Source organism: Coffea arabica, chromosome 2c (genome assembly GCF_036785885.1).
Source record: "Coffea arabica cultivar ET-39 chromosome 2c, Coffea Arabica ET-39 HiFi, whole genome shotgun sequence".
In the NCBI taxonomy this organism is placed as follows: Eukaryota; Viridiplantae; Streptophyta; class Magnoliopsida; order Gentianales; family Rubiaceae; genus Coffea; species Coffea arabica.
In genome coordinates, this window is record NC_092312.1 from 25,739,449 (window position 1) to 25,754,401 (window position 14,953).

At 35.6% G+C, this 14,953-nt stretch overlaps 1 protein-coding gene across 8 annotated transcripts; it reads right to left on the minus strand.

The window, feature by feature from the left end:
* Nucleotides 1-4,368: 4,368 nt before the first annotated feature.
* On the minus strand, nt 4,369-14,915 carry LOC113732183 (uncharacterized). 8 transcript variants are annotated; one of them, XM_027257833.2, is made up of 7 exons: nt 14,175-14,913; nt 9,626-9,678; nt 9,466-9,520; nt 8,681-8,758; nt 7,349-7,406; nt 6,050-6,129; nt 4,369-4,777 (listed from the first exon to the last, which is right to left on the minus strand). In XM_027257833.2, the coding sequence occupies exons 1-6, from the start codon at nt 14,823-14,825 to the stop codon at nt 6,098-6,100; spliced, it is 927 nt and encodes a 308-aa protein (XP_027113634.1). In that variant the 5' UTR covers nt 14,826-14,913; the 3' UTR covers nt 4,369-4,777; nt 6,050-6,097. The 8 variants fall into 8 exon arrangements, 5 of the variants coding, with proteins under 5 accessions (XP_027113634.1, XP_071931614.1, XP_071931615.1 ...); XM_072075513.1 differs by having other exon boundaries at nt 6,050-6,135; nt 7,302-7,406; nt 14,175-14,911; XM_072075514.1 differs by having other exon boundaries at nt 6,050-6,135; nt 7,302-7,406; nt 9,466-9,511; nt 14,175-14,910.
* Between the last annotated feature and the right edge of the window lie 38 nt (nt 14,916-14,953).

Here is a 14,953-nt window from a genome sequence, read left to right on the forward strand (position 1 = left end):
CGGATATCTTTTTAATGCCATGCCATCGATAAAATGATAAAAAAAATAAAAAGTTAAAAAGACATAAGTTCGAATTGTGTCAATAAGCTGGATGGTAGACATGTCTTAGCTTCTAGTTATTTATGTAATTAATTATATGTCACCCCAAAAACAAAAACAAAAACAAAAAATCAAAGAAAAAGGAGCTTTTTAACCCTTTGCTAATTGTTGACAAACTTTTCATGCCACCATCTACCCATTACTTTTCACGATATCAAACAACGCTATGACTGTTTTGATTTGGATAAGATAACAGGTTGCACACCAAGAAGATTGCCGCCCTGAAAAGTTGTGAAAGGAAAATGCCTACCAGAATTGAAAAATCAGCCATAAAGAAACCATGTTGATGTTGATCACATACAGCACATTATCTATTAATAAAGTTTAATATTGAATGTGGCAATTCAATCACTTGGATAATGAAACCTTAAAGCAATGCGCGATATTTCAATGTTTATGTTCTTGACACTCGACACTCGTCAAGATGACTTTGAGGCGTTAATTTTTCAAAAATACTATAAGATCACATCAAATGAGTATCTAATTAAATACAAGAGAAACAATAAATATGAGTTTGTGCATTCAAATGATAATTTTGACAAGGCGTTGTTTTTTTTTTTTTTTAAAACACAGGGACAATCTCAGTTTTGCCATACTAATCTCCCTACGTCTGTGCATCCCGCTTCCCAAGGATACACAAGCGGTAGAGAGGTGACTCAAACACACGATCTCGGGACTTAACTAGACTATTTCGAAACCATCGGAACCAACTCCAAGAGGCACAAGGCGGTATTTAAACAACACTTCTTTTATAGATCGAACCGCCACGATTTGAGTATATATATTCCAGGTAGGTATTGTGTGAAATGAATCAATGAACAAGAGATATTTTGCAAATCAATCTTATTTTGTTAAAAAAAAAAAATAATAATAATAATAATTAGCAAGGGAAAGAGAATTTAAACCTATCTTTTCAAGATTGAAAAATCCATGTAATGACGAAACAAGACAGGAATGTGAATGTCCTCGAAAGCTCAAGGAAACTTTCATGCAGCCCCCCTTAATGGGGCCTGACAAAAGGTGGCTCTTTCCATACGCAATGTATAATGATCTGGACTCCCAGTGGAAGACGTTGAAGAGTAGAAAATTGGAGGAGAATACACAATCTGGACTCCCAATAGAAATATTATTGAAGAGTTGAAATTTGAGGGAGAAAAAAGCCATCTTACAACTGGTTTGACTACGAGACTTCAACCCACTTTTATCCGTTGAATTTCATGTATAAACAAATGATTCGAGGAAAGAAAATTTGAGTTTGGATAGAACAAGCACCAAACTTTGTTAGTATATTTGAAGATTTGAGGCGGCAGCATAATTAGTTGGTGGACTCGTTAGAAGAATGTTATATAATGTGACCATCATTATTCTTGAAAAATTTGCAAGCGCACTAATTACACACTTATTCCCATGTAACAAGAATCATTAGAGAGCAAAGCTTAATGCAGTTACTGTACCATTTCTTCATATATGCCATGTGCAAATTTAGAAATATCAGCTCACAAACAAAGTTTTAGTTATACTTTAGTTTTTATTTCAAAATATCATGTAATGCAGTTGAAGTCCAAAATATCAAAATCAAAATAACTCAAGAGTGGAAAAAAGGTACGTCTTCCGACGTGCCATTTACGCCATAATTATCATACGTATGCACATACTCATTTTCCTTTTCTACTTTTTTTCGCATTTAAACACTTTATGTGCTTAGTTTTATTTTTTTCCAAAAAAAAAAAAAAAAACTAATAGTTAAGACTCCTCTTAATAAGTTTTCATTAAGCACCGGTTAGTAAGAACGTAAACGATTCTAATCAAGTCGAACGTTCTAGTGTTCAAACTTATTTGATTATTTTAACGAATTTAAAGTTTTGTTTAAATATGACTTATTTATTTGACGAACCGAGTTTTATCGAAATTGAAAGCTATCGAACGTAATATGCCGTTCAAGTCTGTTGTGACTAATTGGCAAACCAACTTCTAATGATCTCTTACCAACTCGATTCGAATATTGAGTAGTTTGATTCGTCTTTTAATCCTATCGATTTCGGTGTACGGATATTTCATGACATAACTATTGTAATTATTAAATATATTTAACAAGACTAAAAGATCTCAACTTCCTTTCTTATCAGCCAAGTGCATTCCACACAATTCGCATGTAGTGGAGGCAGATGATCGCCAAATGTGCAAATAAACCGAAAGGTCAAAAAACTTAATGACCACGAAATGTGAAGGGCTAAATTGGATTTGGTCCACCGTGTTTCGCAATCTATGATGGATTTTTAGGTTGACAAAGCAATTTTCAATAATACCGTTTACGCGTGTTCGTGATCTTCTAATATTTTTCTGGGAGAAAATTTTCCTTGTTTGACGACTGATGATTACTTTGTCATTATTGCATGTTTGAAAAAGTAAATCCTTTGCTCTCCACCACTAATCCTTGTATTCCTGACTTATCACCATAACGCCACAATTATATATTTTTCTAGCCCAAAGATGACAAGTATTAAAGAGGACTTGAAGGAACAATCATCAAATCAGAAACATGCCTTGAGGAGGAAGTAATTCTTGAAGTATGCATTTTCTCCGGTGCTATCATCAACAATGTGGTGGGCATTGGGAAGAAGAAGAGGAGGTGTTGCCCAAGTGGTTGAGAAGTATACTTTTTTTTTTTTGTCACAAAAAAAAAAAAAAAAGTGGTTGAGAAGTATACAGTTGACTTTCTTATTAATTCTTTTATGGTTGACTGGAGGAGAATCAACATAATCTAATGGTCAACTTTTACTAATTCCTATATTAAGTACCACAAATGACCATTCTCCCAGCGATCAAAGGGTTTTGTTTGCACACCACAACCACCCCGAAGTCAGACTGCGGGTCCAGTCTGGAGTTCTTTAGGTTGATTTTCATGGAACAACTGCTGCCGCCAGTATAGACTGCAAATATACAAACAGCATACACACAATACATGCATCTTTGAGGGAAGAAAAAAAAAATAGGGGCAAATGCAGTTTTAGGCCCTGCTTGATCGACATTTTCAGATCTTAACATATTTAGACGCATTTGATAGTTAAAAATTGAACATTTGAATTAATTAGGTGACATTGAATTTTCTAGGCAAAACTTACTCTCGAAATTAAATGATAGTCTATTCACGTATTGTTCAGTATGATATGCATTCAAATGTATCAAATTTAGTTGCGGCAAAAGTTAGTTCTCAACGTCCAGCACGTGTGCATTTTTAGTTCCCAAAGTTTTTGACAAGAATACATATGGTCTCCCGCTACCAATTTGAAGCAGATTAAGGACAATTAATGGATTTTCCAAATATCAATATGAAATCCGTCACGTCTTTAACAAGTCAAACTTCTTAAAAAGGAAGCAAAATATTTTTGATCTTTTGCGGGGCTAAATTTTTAAAAATTTCAACTTTTAGAGGAGAAATACCCGAATTGTCAACTGCACCAATCAGTATTAATCCTTCTCCAAGTCCAGGTGGTCAAAGGTTTTGGTTTACAGTAACCCCGGAGGGAGACAGCAGTGGAGTCTTTTGGGTATATTTCCCTGCAATAATTGCCGCCAAGTATAGAATCCAAATATAAAATACATACCCGTATCACCGGAATCTGCCAAGAATAGCACACTTTCAACTCAATTTTGATGTATTGACATGTAGCCGGAGCTCCAGGTCAACTCTAGCTCTGATTTTTTGGAGCTTGAGCCACTAGGACAATGGCCATGAGCTTTAAGTCTTTAACTTTGGGGTCCACATTCTACACATATTCCTTACAGCTTCATGTAGCTTCATCATATACAAATTACATAGGTTTCAAAATATGCATTAAGTTCAGCTAATGCTGGAATTTTCTCAGTTTTCTCACTGGCACCCGGTTAACAAATTTCTTCAGGCCCATAACTTCTTCACGCCTGTTACAATTTCAACCCACAATCCAACAGGATTCAGGGAACATACAAGAATCACATTCTAACAACAAGTTTGTTTGGATAGAGGTTTATTTGCCAAAGTTTATTTGCTTACATCATCATTACAATTTCCAACACACCTTTTTATCTTTCCAATTACCTTTTTATCTCACATACATCACATCACAAAAAGTGCTACAGTAAAAATATCTCAAATAATTTATAATCCAAACAGAGCTCAAGTACAATAATACGTTGTAACAAAACCCTCCCCACAAAACACCCACACACACACACACAAACATACCGAGAGAGACGCCATACCACATTTGAGGAGAAAAAGAATGTAAATGTTACATCACCAATTAGCTGATATTTTAGCGAAAAACCCTCAATTTTACAACAGCAGAGAAGGAACTCATCAGCTGTCCATCCTTTACCGCCTATGTTCTAGTAAAGCACTCAGTTTCATGGCCAAGGCTGTAGAAAGTCTAGTATATCATCTATGCAAAGCAATATGAAAATTATCCAGAAGCATATTGACGTTCTAATGCTTCAACAAACCTCCATATCAAACTTCCCTTTTATGTTTAGTAATGGCCTAAACCTCAACTCTGATTAGGAGGATGTCAGACCAAATAGCTCACTTCAGTTCCCAGAGGCTGAATCATTTCTCATTTGTTGCTCTACCATCAGAGGCAAGAGAAGTGCCAATCTGGTTTTGTATCTCGCAATTCGTTGCAGTCTTTCTTCTCTTAATCTGCAACATCCAGTAAAAAGCCGAACAGATTTTAGTGTTCTCCAATTAAAAGGTGAACTGAATTAGGTATTCACGGAGAATGGTCAAACTATGCAGCAGGTTGAGAGTAGATAGTTGTAAAATTGTTAATAAGAAAATGTGAAGCGAAACAGTACCCGCTCCAATTTGAACCTTACACATGCTGAATTTGTCTTTGAAAGTAATCTCATTTCCAATTTATTTGCTTTCAGATTCTGTTGAAAGATTTAAAATGTAGTAATTGATGCTTTAGTTTTGACTAGCACCATCTATAAATGTTCAACACATAAGTAACGATCCTCTTTCCATCACCTAGGAAAATAATCACACTAGGCCAAAGAAAGTCGAGCCCAAATTTTTATATATAAAAGCAGAAGAGATTTACTAATAGTTTCCTCTTGAAGACAAACTAGGGAAAGCTTAGCAGTAATACTTGGAGATGTCAAGCCATAAAAATTAAAGGTGCTTGGAAGCTAAAATGTAGAAAGAAAAAAGCAAAATCAGATTGTCTACAGATAGGTGCATACAGAGAGCGCATGCTGAGAAAACACTGTGAGAACAAGGCTAGAGTACAATCAACTTGCTTATCATTTCAACGTTACCAGCTCCAATGAAATATGTAGCACGAGAGTTTTTGGTTTTTAGGGCACTATAGCGACCTATCCTATCCACAGGACTAATGCACAAGAAATTGTATCTCGCTGGAGTTAAATTCTCAAAATCACAAATTGGAAACCACCAGGATTCAAATTGAGGCCCTATTTGATAACCCAATTTAACACTTAAACTTAATGGAATCAGATCTTAACATATTCAGACCATTTGATAACCAAAAATTGAACATCTGAATTAATTAAGTAGAATTGAATTTTCTAAGCAAAACTTACTCCCAAAATTAAGTAATAAGTTATTCACTTATTACTGAATGTGATATGCACTCTAATGTATTAGATTTAATATTTAACAAATTCAATAACTTAATAGATTCAGACTTCAAATTTCAGACTTCAGTTTTCAAATTTCAGTTTTATCAAACGCACCCTTTAGCACCATTAAGTTGCAAAGGATATTCCTATCAAGTCCATATAGTCAGCCAGTAGTAAACAAAGATTTTTCATAAGGTGACTTCCAGAATGTCAATAACCCAAATGAACAAAATTAGCAATGCATATATCATTGAGGCATTTGGGAAGAATAATTATCATTTAGTGACAGATTTGATCATAAGAAATCAAGGGGGAAAAGGACACTTACCGTGATCGCACCCTCTTAGCACGCTTGATATGTGTTTGTAACAGCTCCTCAGAAGTTAAATTGTCCACAGATCCTTCTACCTGAAACTTGGAGCAAATCCGTTCAGATTGTTAACAGACAGAAAAATGTACCGATACAGGGGTTGAAACGGATGTGTGCATACACTGAACAAAATTTCCATAAATCAGCAATTATTAAAGTGCAACACTCAAAAATACACAAAGTTAAAGATGACACATATTTCTGCAATTGAATTCCCAGAGACAGAGAAAGAAAAATGTTGGTTAGATGTTCCAATAAAAATATATCACAATTCATTATGATTTGCTATGACACTAGCAGATATGGATACGCACTTCACATTGTTGCAGACATAAAGATCTTTTAGAGGTATAACAATCATTTAAGCTGCGATAAACTTCTGAGCTTCTGAGCTCTAACAAAACTGCTATGAATCTGCTCTGAAAGAGCTATTCCCTTTTACTTACCCAACCATCAATGCATAGAAGACCTCAAATGTCACTAACCTATTCATACTACCCACCGGTGTCATTAGAGCCGACACAAACAAATTCCTACAGTACCTGTACAATGTGAATATTAGCAAAAGATATGAGCTACATTATTCGTAAGGTAGCAGCAGAGAAGATCCAAGTCCACCTGGTGCTTGAAGTGATTAATCTTTCTGGCAAAAACTCCTAACTTGTATCTCCACCACCCCCACCCCCAGCCCAAAACCGAAAAATAAAACGGGCATTCAAGCTCTACCACCTTAACAAAGAAAGAAAAAAAATTCTTGAACAGCAATTCTAAACTTTTCATTCCTTCAAATATATTCCTTGACAACAAGGGAAAGAAAAGGCGTGTTTTTTTTTTTGGGGGGGGGGGGGGGGGAATCCAACGGATGGATAGCAAAGAGCAAAGAAGATGTTCTTATTCCTTCAAAATATCTTCTTGTAATAGCAAAGAAGATCCAAAGGTTATTATCTGGATTCCTTTGAATAGCTACAAATTATGTTCCCTAAACATTGGTTCTTCTTCATAACCAAAAAGGCAACAATTAAGCTCCTCTATGCCACCATGAAAGAAACTTATCAGCTGAAAACATCAATCCTTGTCAATTAGATGATATGTTCAACCAAATTTGAGCTATTATGACAACAAAAGGAAACACTTGAAATGTCATATATAAAGGTCATGTTTCATAGAAAGGAAAACTTGTGCTACATTTGCAGTGCATGATTAAACTAACCTCCTCTTCTTCCTTAGGATTGTCCTTTTTCACGGGTGAAACATTACCTTGGGCAGGTAATGGCAAAGGTCGGGGAAGAGACCTAGCTGCATCCATGTTTATTGGCTGCCAGCAAATTATAAATTATGCCACCATAGACCTCAAAAAAAAAAATACACTGCTCAAAAGAGGAGAGAAGAAAGAGAAGAAAATGGTTCAATATCAAGAAGTTATAGGAAAATGTTTTATGCATCGTTCAAAAAAGAGGTTTTGCAGAGGAAGTTAATGGCATATTTAAACATAATTGACGATAGCAAACACATAAAGTATCCATTTGAGCTGGAAAAAGAAAAAAAACACACACACACAATCTTGAAATTAAGTATCCTAGGATTGTCAAAAAACCAAATGGCAAGTCATAAACAGGTATTTGCACAATCAGTGATCTGTACACAAGATACATTTTTCAGAAGGCTTTTGGCCACAATATACAAACCATCACTTGAGGATAATGAAGAAGAATTGCAAGTTTTTCCAACAAATTATCATCTTTCATATAGTTGAGACTACAACTTGCATTTAAATAATTTTTTTCAAAGAAAAGAAAGATTTTAGAGTCACATGGTAGGAAAGGAGTTCTACAACTATTCCACCAAACTAAGGACCTTTTGGGTTAATGATTTTGATCTTATAATTATGCTTAAGCTGAAAGTACAAATCATATAGTAAACAGTTTGAAGAGAACATTGGTTTAGTTGACTTCTGTTATATATATTTGATTAACACCAAATTGAAAATTTTAGGGGAAAAAAGAAAGATAATCAAATACACGTCAAAGATTCAGAGTGTATATGTGTGTGTGTTCATATTCATGAGCCTGTGTGTGTAAAAGAATAAGTATGGTGGGAGTAGACTAATGGGATCAAATAAATGTCACAAATAAGGCAAATGTTTGAGATTTCTTATTTTGGGGTTTGTATCCTAAACCTTTGGTTTAAAAATTAAGTTTCTGCTCTTCTTTATATAGGACTAAATTCTTATCTCAAATGAATTAGCTTTGAGAAGTAACTAAGAAAACGGAAAATGGCCTTTAGTATTGATCTCTTCAAAACAGTAAAACAACTCAGAGCTGAATGGGACCCAACTTTCCTCAAAACAAATTTTGAATCCTTAGTTGAATAAATGTGAAACAGAAACTGCAATCCAATCAAGAATGATAAACACTAAACTCACTCCTAAAAAAAGGATTAGTGTCAGAGCTAATCATTTTAGATCATTAAATATCTTTTATGAACATCTAAATCTAAGTCCTCTGAACACCAGCCACTGATATTTATTAAGTCAAAAAAGTACTGCAACATAGCAGCGCATCAAAACATGTGCTCCAAATAATTGCAAACCTGACTTTCTTCAGGAAAACCATTCCTCAGCCACGATCGGCAGTGGGCATAAAGAGAAGCACTCTCAGATACTCGGACCTATCATAGAATAAAGAGGTAAAAATCACCAACAAATACTACAAGTGATAGTCTGAATGCAGCAAAATTGGTCCCAATACACTCTTAGTTGTGGTAGTAAGTTTTCAAAAAGAGAAATGTGATACATATTAATGAGATCAAGGCAAGTCATTAGGACAATCTGCCCTATATTGAAACTATCCTATGGATGACTGATTCTTTGATGCTTATGCTACTTCTCTTCCTTCGCCAAATAAAGACTTTCTTCATCTAATAGGAATATCCCATTAAACAAATGGAGTACCCAGTTATCTTTCATTTAAAAATTGACCAGCATAATGAAAACTATAATCCAAAATCCAAGCCATGAGACTTCAACTATCAGTGCAGGAAAGAAAGGCAAGATGTACAACCTTAGACTAGACAGCAAAATTGTCAAGGCCTTTTCCATGGAGAGAGAGATGTACATCAAATTTATCTCTGTGCCTTTTCCATGGAGAGAGAGATGTAAAATTAGGAAGTTCAGCAATTGTTAATGTTTTTTTGCCAACTTTTTCATACATCACAGGAAGTCGAAAATGCAAAACATTGTCTACAGAATATAATCTCTTTATCACATTAAAATCCTTACAATTTTCTATTGCAGCCAAAAGAATGGTTATATAATGCATACAAACTGCATCCACTATCGCGATTAAGAGCAATGAAAAGACTCAGAGCTTACTTACCTTCCTGTCTCTAATAGTTACAAAAGAATCATCCCTGCCTCTTTCCCTGCAAAAGCTAAAAATGCAGATGTATGATTTGTTCTGCAAAGAAACAAGTGCATAGGAAATAGAAACCTGGATACTAATTCATAAGCAAAAATAGTTAAAAGTGCAGCTTTACCTCATTTCTTTGTGGCCATTACTATCAGAAACTGGAGTAGATGAAAGGGAGACCTAGCACCCAAAAAAAAAAAAAAACCAAAATTGTTCAGAAGATAGCACCAAAATCAAGGAACTACATCATAGGATTCCATACACTGTTGGTCTATGCACCAAGCAATTAATTCACAAGATGGATCCAATTCCCTAGTCAAATTGATATGGGAATACTATAAACAAAAAAAGCTAAGACAAAACAACACAAAATGATAGATTAATCCTGTCTTTAAGTCAAAAATAATGCATATAAATACTCTCTGAGTGAAATATTATCATCACTGCACAACTAGAAATCTTTCACTTCACTTAGCAGAATAAATGGATGAGGAAGAAATAGTTGAAAGACACCGTGAAGCTCAGCAGACAATCATATCACACAAGAAGTTCAAAAATTGCAAATTATCTTACGAAAACAACAAACCTGATTATTTAGACAATTACCAAATGCAAGTAATGAGATCTCCATGTTTTTCCTAGCAAAAATTGAGAACCTTTATGAAATGTGAATTTCTAACCAGTAGCAGGCTTTATAGCAAGCTATCCCCAGGGAAATCTAGCAATTGGATATCATTTTTCCATTTTCAAGAACTTCAACAATACTAAATTGTTCATTTACTTTCAGAAGAGATTCATAATTGTCCACTGGAAATTAAAAAACTGGAGGCTACATTAAAACAGTGTAATGGGGTCATGTTGGAAGATAGCCAACTCCTGTGGTAGGATGTGGCCATTTTAGGACAAGCAAGAAATCAGTGACTGGGTAACAAACATGTAAACCAGGAAATAAAGAAGAAACGCCCCATGTATAACCTGGTTTGTGCTCATTTCACCAACTCTCCAGAAAAATCTCAAGCTTTCCGACGCAGAAGGATATTTAGTTTCAGATTCCATATTTCAACAAATTCAGAAAATAATAAAGCATTCACTTCAAGAACCTCACAAAGCTAAATGAGTACAGAAACAGAATAAGGGGAGGAAAGGCATAGGGTGATATTGAAGGAAGGAAAGGAAAAATAGAAGGGGAAAACAAAAGAAAAGATGATGGAGAAGGACAAGCAGGAGAGGAGGTAGGAAGCGAATCAGAAGTCAGAACAAAATGAGAATTCCAGAAAATGAGGGCAAAGAGAGTGAGCAATGATCTACACAGAACAAAAAGGAAACCCTAATTTCCACCAATAATCTGATGCTTACTCAACCTAAGCATTTTCTATACAACTCAGTAGAAACCAAAGACCCTAATGCAGATCCAATGGATATAAAGCAGATCCAGTGGATATAAAAATGTACAAAAAGGTTGCTTTTCAGCACATGCACTTAGTGATAAGTTGCACGTGTTTTTAGCTGCAGCTTGGCTGAAAAAGTATTGTGATAAGAATCATACTCCAACTACAGAGGGCATGTAGAGATGCGATGGATAAACTTAAAAGACAAATTTTTTAACAACTTTGTCTAAGTAACCAAAAACACACCTCAAAGTTTTAAAACACAGACCCTAAAACATAACACACACCATCTTCAGGTCTGTATTATAAAACTTTGGGGTGTTTTTTGAGGTTGCTTAGACAAAGTTGCTAAAAAACTTGTCTAATAAAAACCCCTCAAAAAACAGGGCTTCCAAGCAGACCCTATGTCCTCCAATATATAAAGCAAATACCAAAAGTGCTTAACTACTTCGAGTAATGTTTAGTTCATATAAGTTCGTAACCCAAAAAAACTCCTCAGCATGAAACATTACCCTATCTTCAGATACCTGAACAAAAGATTGACAATGCTAATTTTGTGCCTTAAAAAATGATTACCACATTAAAAGATTTGATTTCTAATAGCTCCAAAATGTGAATCTTCTCCTATCCCCCTAAACAACATCTCACAGTGCTGAGTAGAAAACAGTACCTCAGAAAATGCTAACCATTTCCAACGTTCATAGTGCCTTTTCATGCTATAAAATGCTATCACTCTCCGTATCTCCCACAATTCACAAAAATAATTCAATGATGATAGGATCCAAAATAAATATACACCTTATACACTAAAACCTAAAGCCGCTTCTCTAAAAATGTTTATTGGGACAACCTGTCTATTTAATTGCAAGCAAAAAAAAAAGGTACATGGTCAAGGCCCCAAAAATCTTAGCCATTTGGGAAAGGTGTAAAGAACTATGCAAGGTGCTCTACATGAGAATGTCCAATGTTGCAGGAAACGTTATAGTGCTTATATTTAAACAGCTTGTGCATTTATTAACTGGGATCTTCTAATGAGATCACTAACAAGGTTCTCGTTATTATCACGGTTGTGAAAGTCAAAGAAACCACAGCTGGTTCACCACAAGTAATTGAGCTCCAAGGCTTAAGAGGTGTCTCAGAAAAAAACGATGTCATTATCTGATGACTCGTCTCTGTTCTTCTAATTACACTTTGTCCCAAGTGTTGATCAACGTTCAAATACAATTCTATATTAAAGTTCAGTTTCTCTTTTCTTTTTCTCATGGATTAGGGAGGAGCCCCAAATATGTGTTTTAAAGTAAACATAAAAAATGATCGAAATTAAAAGATTCAGATATCATGCACAAATGATAAGTCAATTTTCACAAGACAGATCTGCAGCCACTAGGTTATCAGAATTGTGATTTGAACTGGTTGACCACACTCCATTTTAAACATGGAATTAATAAACAGTAAGTAATTGAAAATAGTGAGTAAATTGGCCAAAAAAGGTTAGAAGATCCAAAGTTACACCAGTAGATGCTTTAGTCTATATGCGAGGCCATAAATATTTAAATGCAGCATTTAACAGATATTTGCAGCATGGATAACTATCATTGTCAAAGGAAAAAAAATTATTTTACACTTCTGCTTATGTGATGTCTCCCCTAGTTCAATTCCTGCCCATCTAAAATTGGATGTGGAAAACTGAAATTGGTAATACTCAATACCATGCTCCTTACACTTGAATCAAGCAACTTTCAATTCACCGACTTGTTCACCCATAAGAGATATAAATGCTCAAATCTCCATCCAAGCTCAAAGTTGGTCAGTTACTTTCCATTCTTAGCAGCTTTACACCCGAAGATAGAAATGTTAAATCTGCCTGATCTGTTGACTCAATAAGGTCAGTTCTTCAGACATTAGGAAACTTTGCAATTTAGAAGAAGATTTAGCTGCTGAGAGGTCCAAAAGTAGAGAAAGTAAAGGATTTCCCAGTAATAGCTGATGCATCATCATTTTCTTCCTGAAAATGTCTAATGAACAAATGGATAAAGATTATATCTCCACTGCAATTGAGCTTTTAATAACTCATAATCTTCCGAATCTTGACAAATGGAAAAAAAGTGTTTGCTCTACTCTAATTGGCAAGTGATAAAATTTCCATCTCCTATTAGTATAACCATCAGGGAGTACACTGTTTTTGCATAACTGTATATCATTCTGTTGGGACCTCAAATGCCTGACAAAAGAATTCCTTTAGAAAAGTGACAAAGCTGAATCCTATTCACAATAAAAATAGATATACGAAGGTAGACAAGACACGTCAAATACAAATACAGGTTTTTCACTATGACATTTGCATGCAAATGAATGTTTCATCTTACTTCAAACCCTTAAATTGATTATGAATTGAAGCACAGTTATACCTCCATATATGTCATGCACAAAACTGCATGAGCATTACTGGTCAATCAGTAACCAAAAATCAGAAAGGAATTAGATATAAGGATAAGCAAGAATGCTTTCAGGACCAAGCTTAGACAAAAATTTTGGATCCAAAGAGAAACAATGCATATATTTGCAATAAATGTAGTAAAATATGCATCTTATAATCAGCTACTCCAAGAATGTTCAGTGTTATAACTCATGCTTGTACTGTTCTCTTCAAATCAAGCGCATATAAAAACTTAGATAGCCAAAACAATGAAGCATAAAGCACAGAAAGTGATGCAGGTCAGCTTAAATTTTGAAACCAAAACCACCTACTCTGGACAGAATTTCAGCATTTCAACAGATTACTAAAAGGTCAGGCTGGAGTTTAATGTAATAAAGTCCTACCAGTTTCCAAAATAACCGTAATTCTCATCAACGAAAAATATAGAAAACCACACAGTTATTTAGCTAAATAAAAACACAGAAAACCACACAGTTATTTAGCTAAATGCAAATCAAGCTCACTGTAAATGAAAACTTGTAAAAGAAGTTACTCTAAGAGCCTTCCTTCCTTTCTTCTGGTTTTTTTCCCTTTTTGGTTAAAGAAATTATAAGAATCTTCAAGAAGTTTTTTTTTTTTTTTTAAGATTCCTATTAATACTCATTCTTTATAACCAACATTTATTTACACATTTGCAAGTATACATAGATACCTAACCCAACTTTAAAATATTTCCCAAGTAATGCAAGTGAAGAAAGATAAAAATGGGAAAAAACATACAAGAGAAAGAGAGAGAATTCTAATGCTGAAAAAATGAATTTCAACGAAATTTAAAGAAATCAGAAAATAGTTCCTCAAAAAATTCCAAAAACCTTGTGTTGAGGCTGTGAAGAAGCAGAAGCAGAAATTGGGACACCTTTAATCACACCCGGCATGACAGTTGCCCCACCACCAGCCGGGTGCTGCAAATGCGGGATGGACCTACCACTAACATACCCCATACCCATACCCATTCCCGTGCCCGCAACCAGACCTGGATCCGGATGAGAGTACCCAAACAACGGCCTGGGGTACGAAATCCCAACCCCGGGACGAGCTGCCCCAGCTGCGTACAAATGAGAATTAGGGTTAATAGAATTATTAACGGGAACAGAAGAATGGGGATGTTTTTGAAGAAACCCTCTGCCGGAGGAAGCTACAGGGTAGAGAGTGGTGGTGGCATTAGCTGTGGTGGTGACGTCATGGGATGGGGGAGGATAATTGGAGTTAGGGCTTGCGGGGAGTCTGGAATTTATTAGATGGGGATGCGGCTGGGGATAAAAAGGTGCTGGGTAATGGTGAGGGTGTAGTGGATGGGGATGGAAATGAGGAGGAGGCGGAGGAGGAGGAGGAGGAGTAGGTGGGTTTCGGGGATTAGGGGGAAATGGAGGTCTTGTGGTGGTGGAGGTGGTGGCAACGGCGGTGGTAGTGGACGACGACGGAGCAGGATCAGGTGGTGGTGGTGGAGGAGCGGAGAGGGCCATTTCCGGAGGGAGGAGTTTGGTGGCGCGGAATTTTGATTTTTCAGGTTCTCGGGTTTTGGGAGAGAGAAAATTTTAAATTTTTGTAGTTTATAAATCTTGGCGTGGACAAAGTGTCGGGTTTTGGGTGA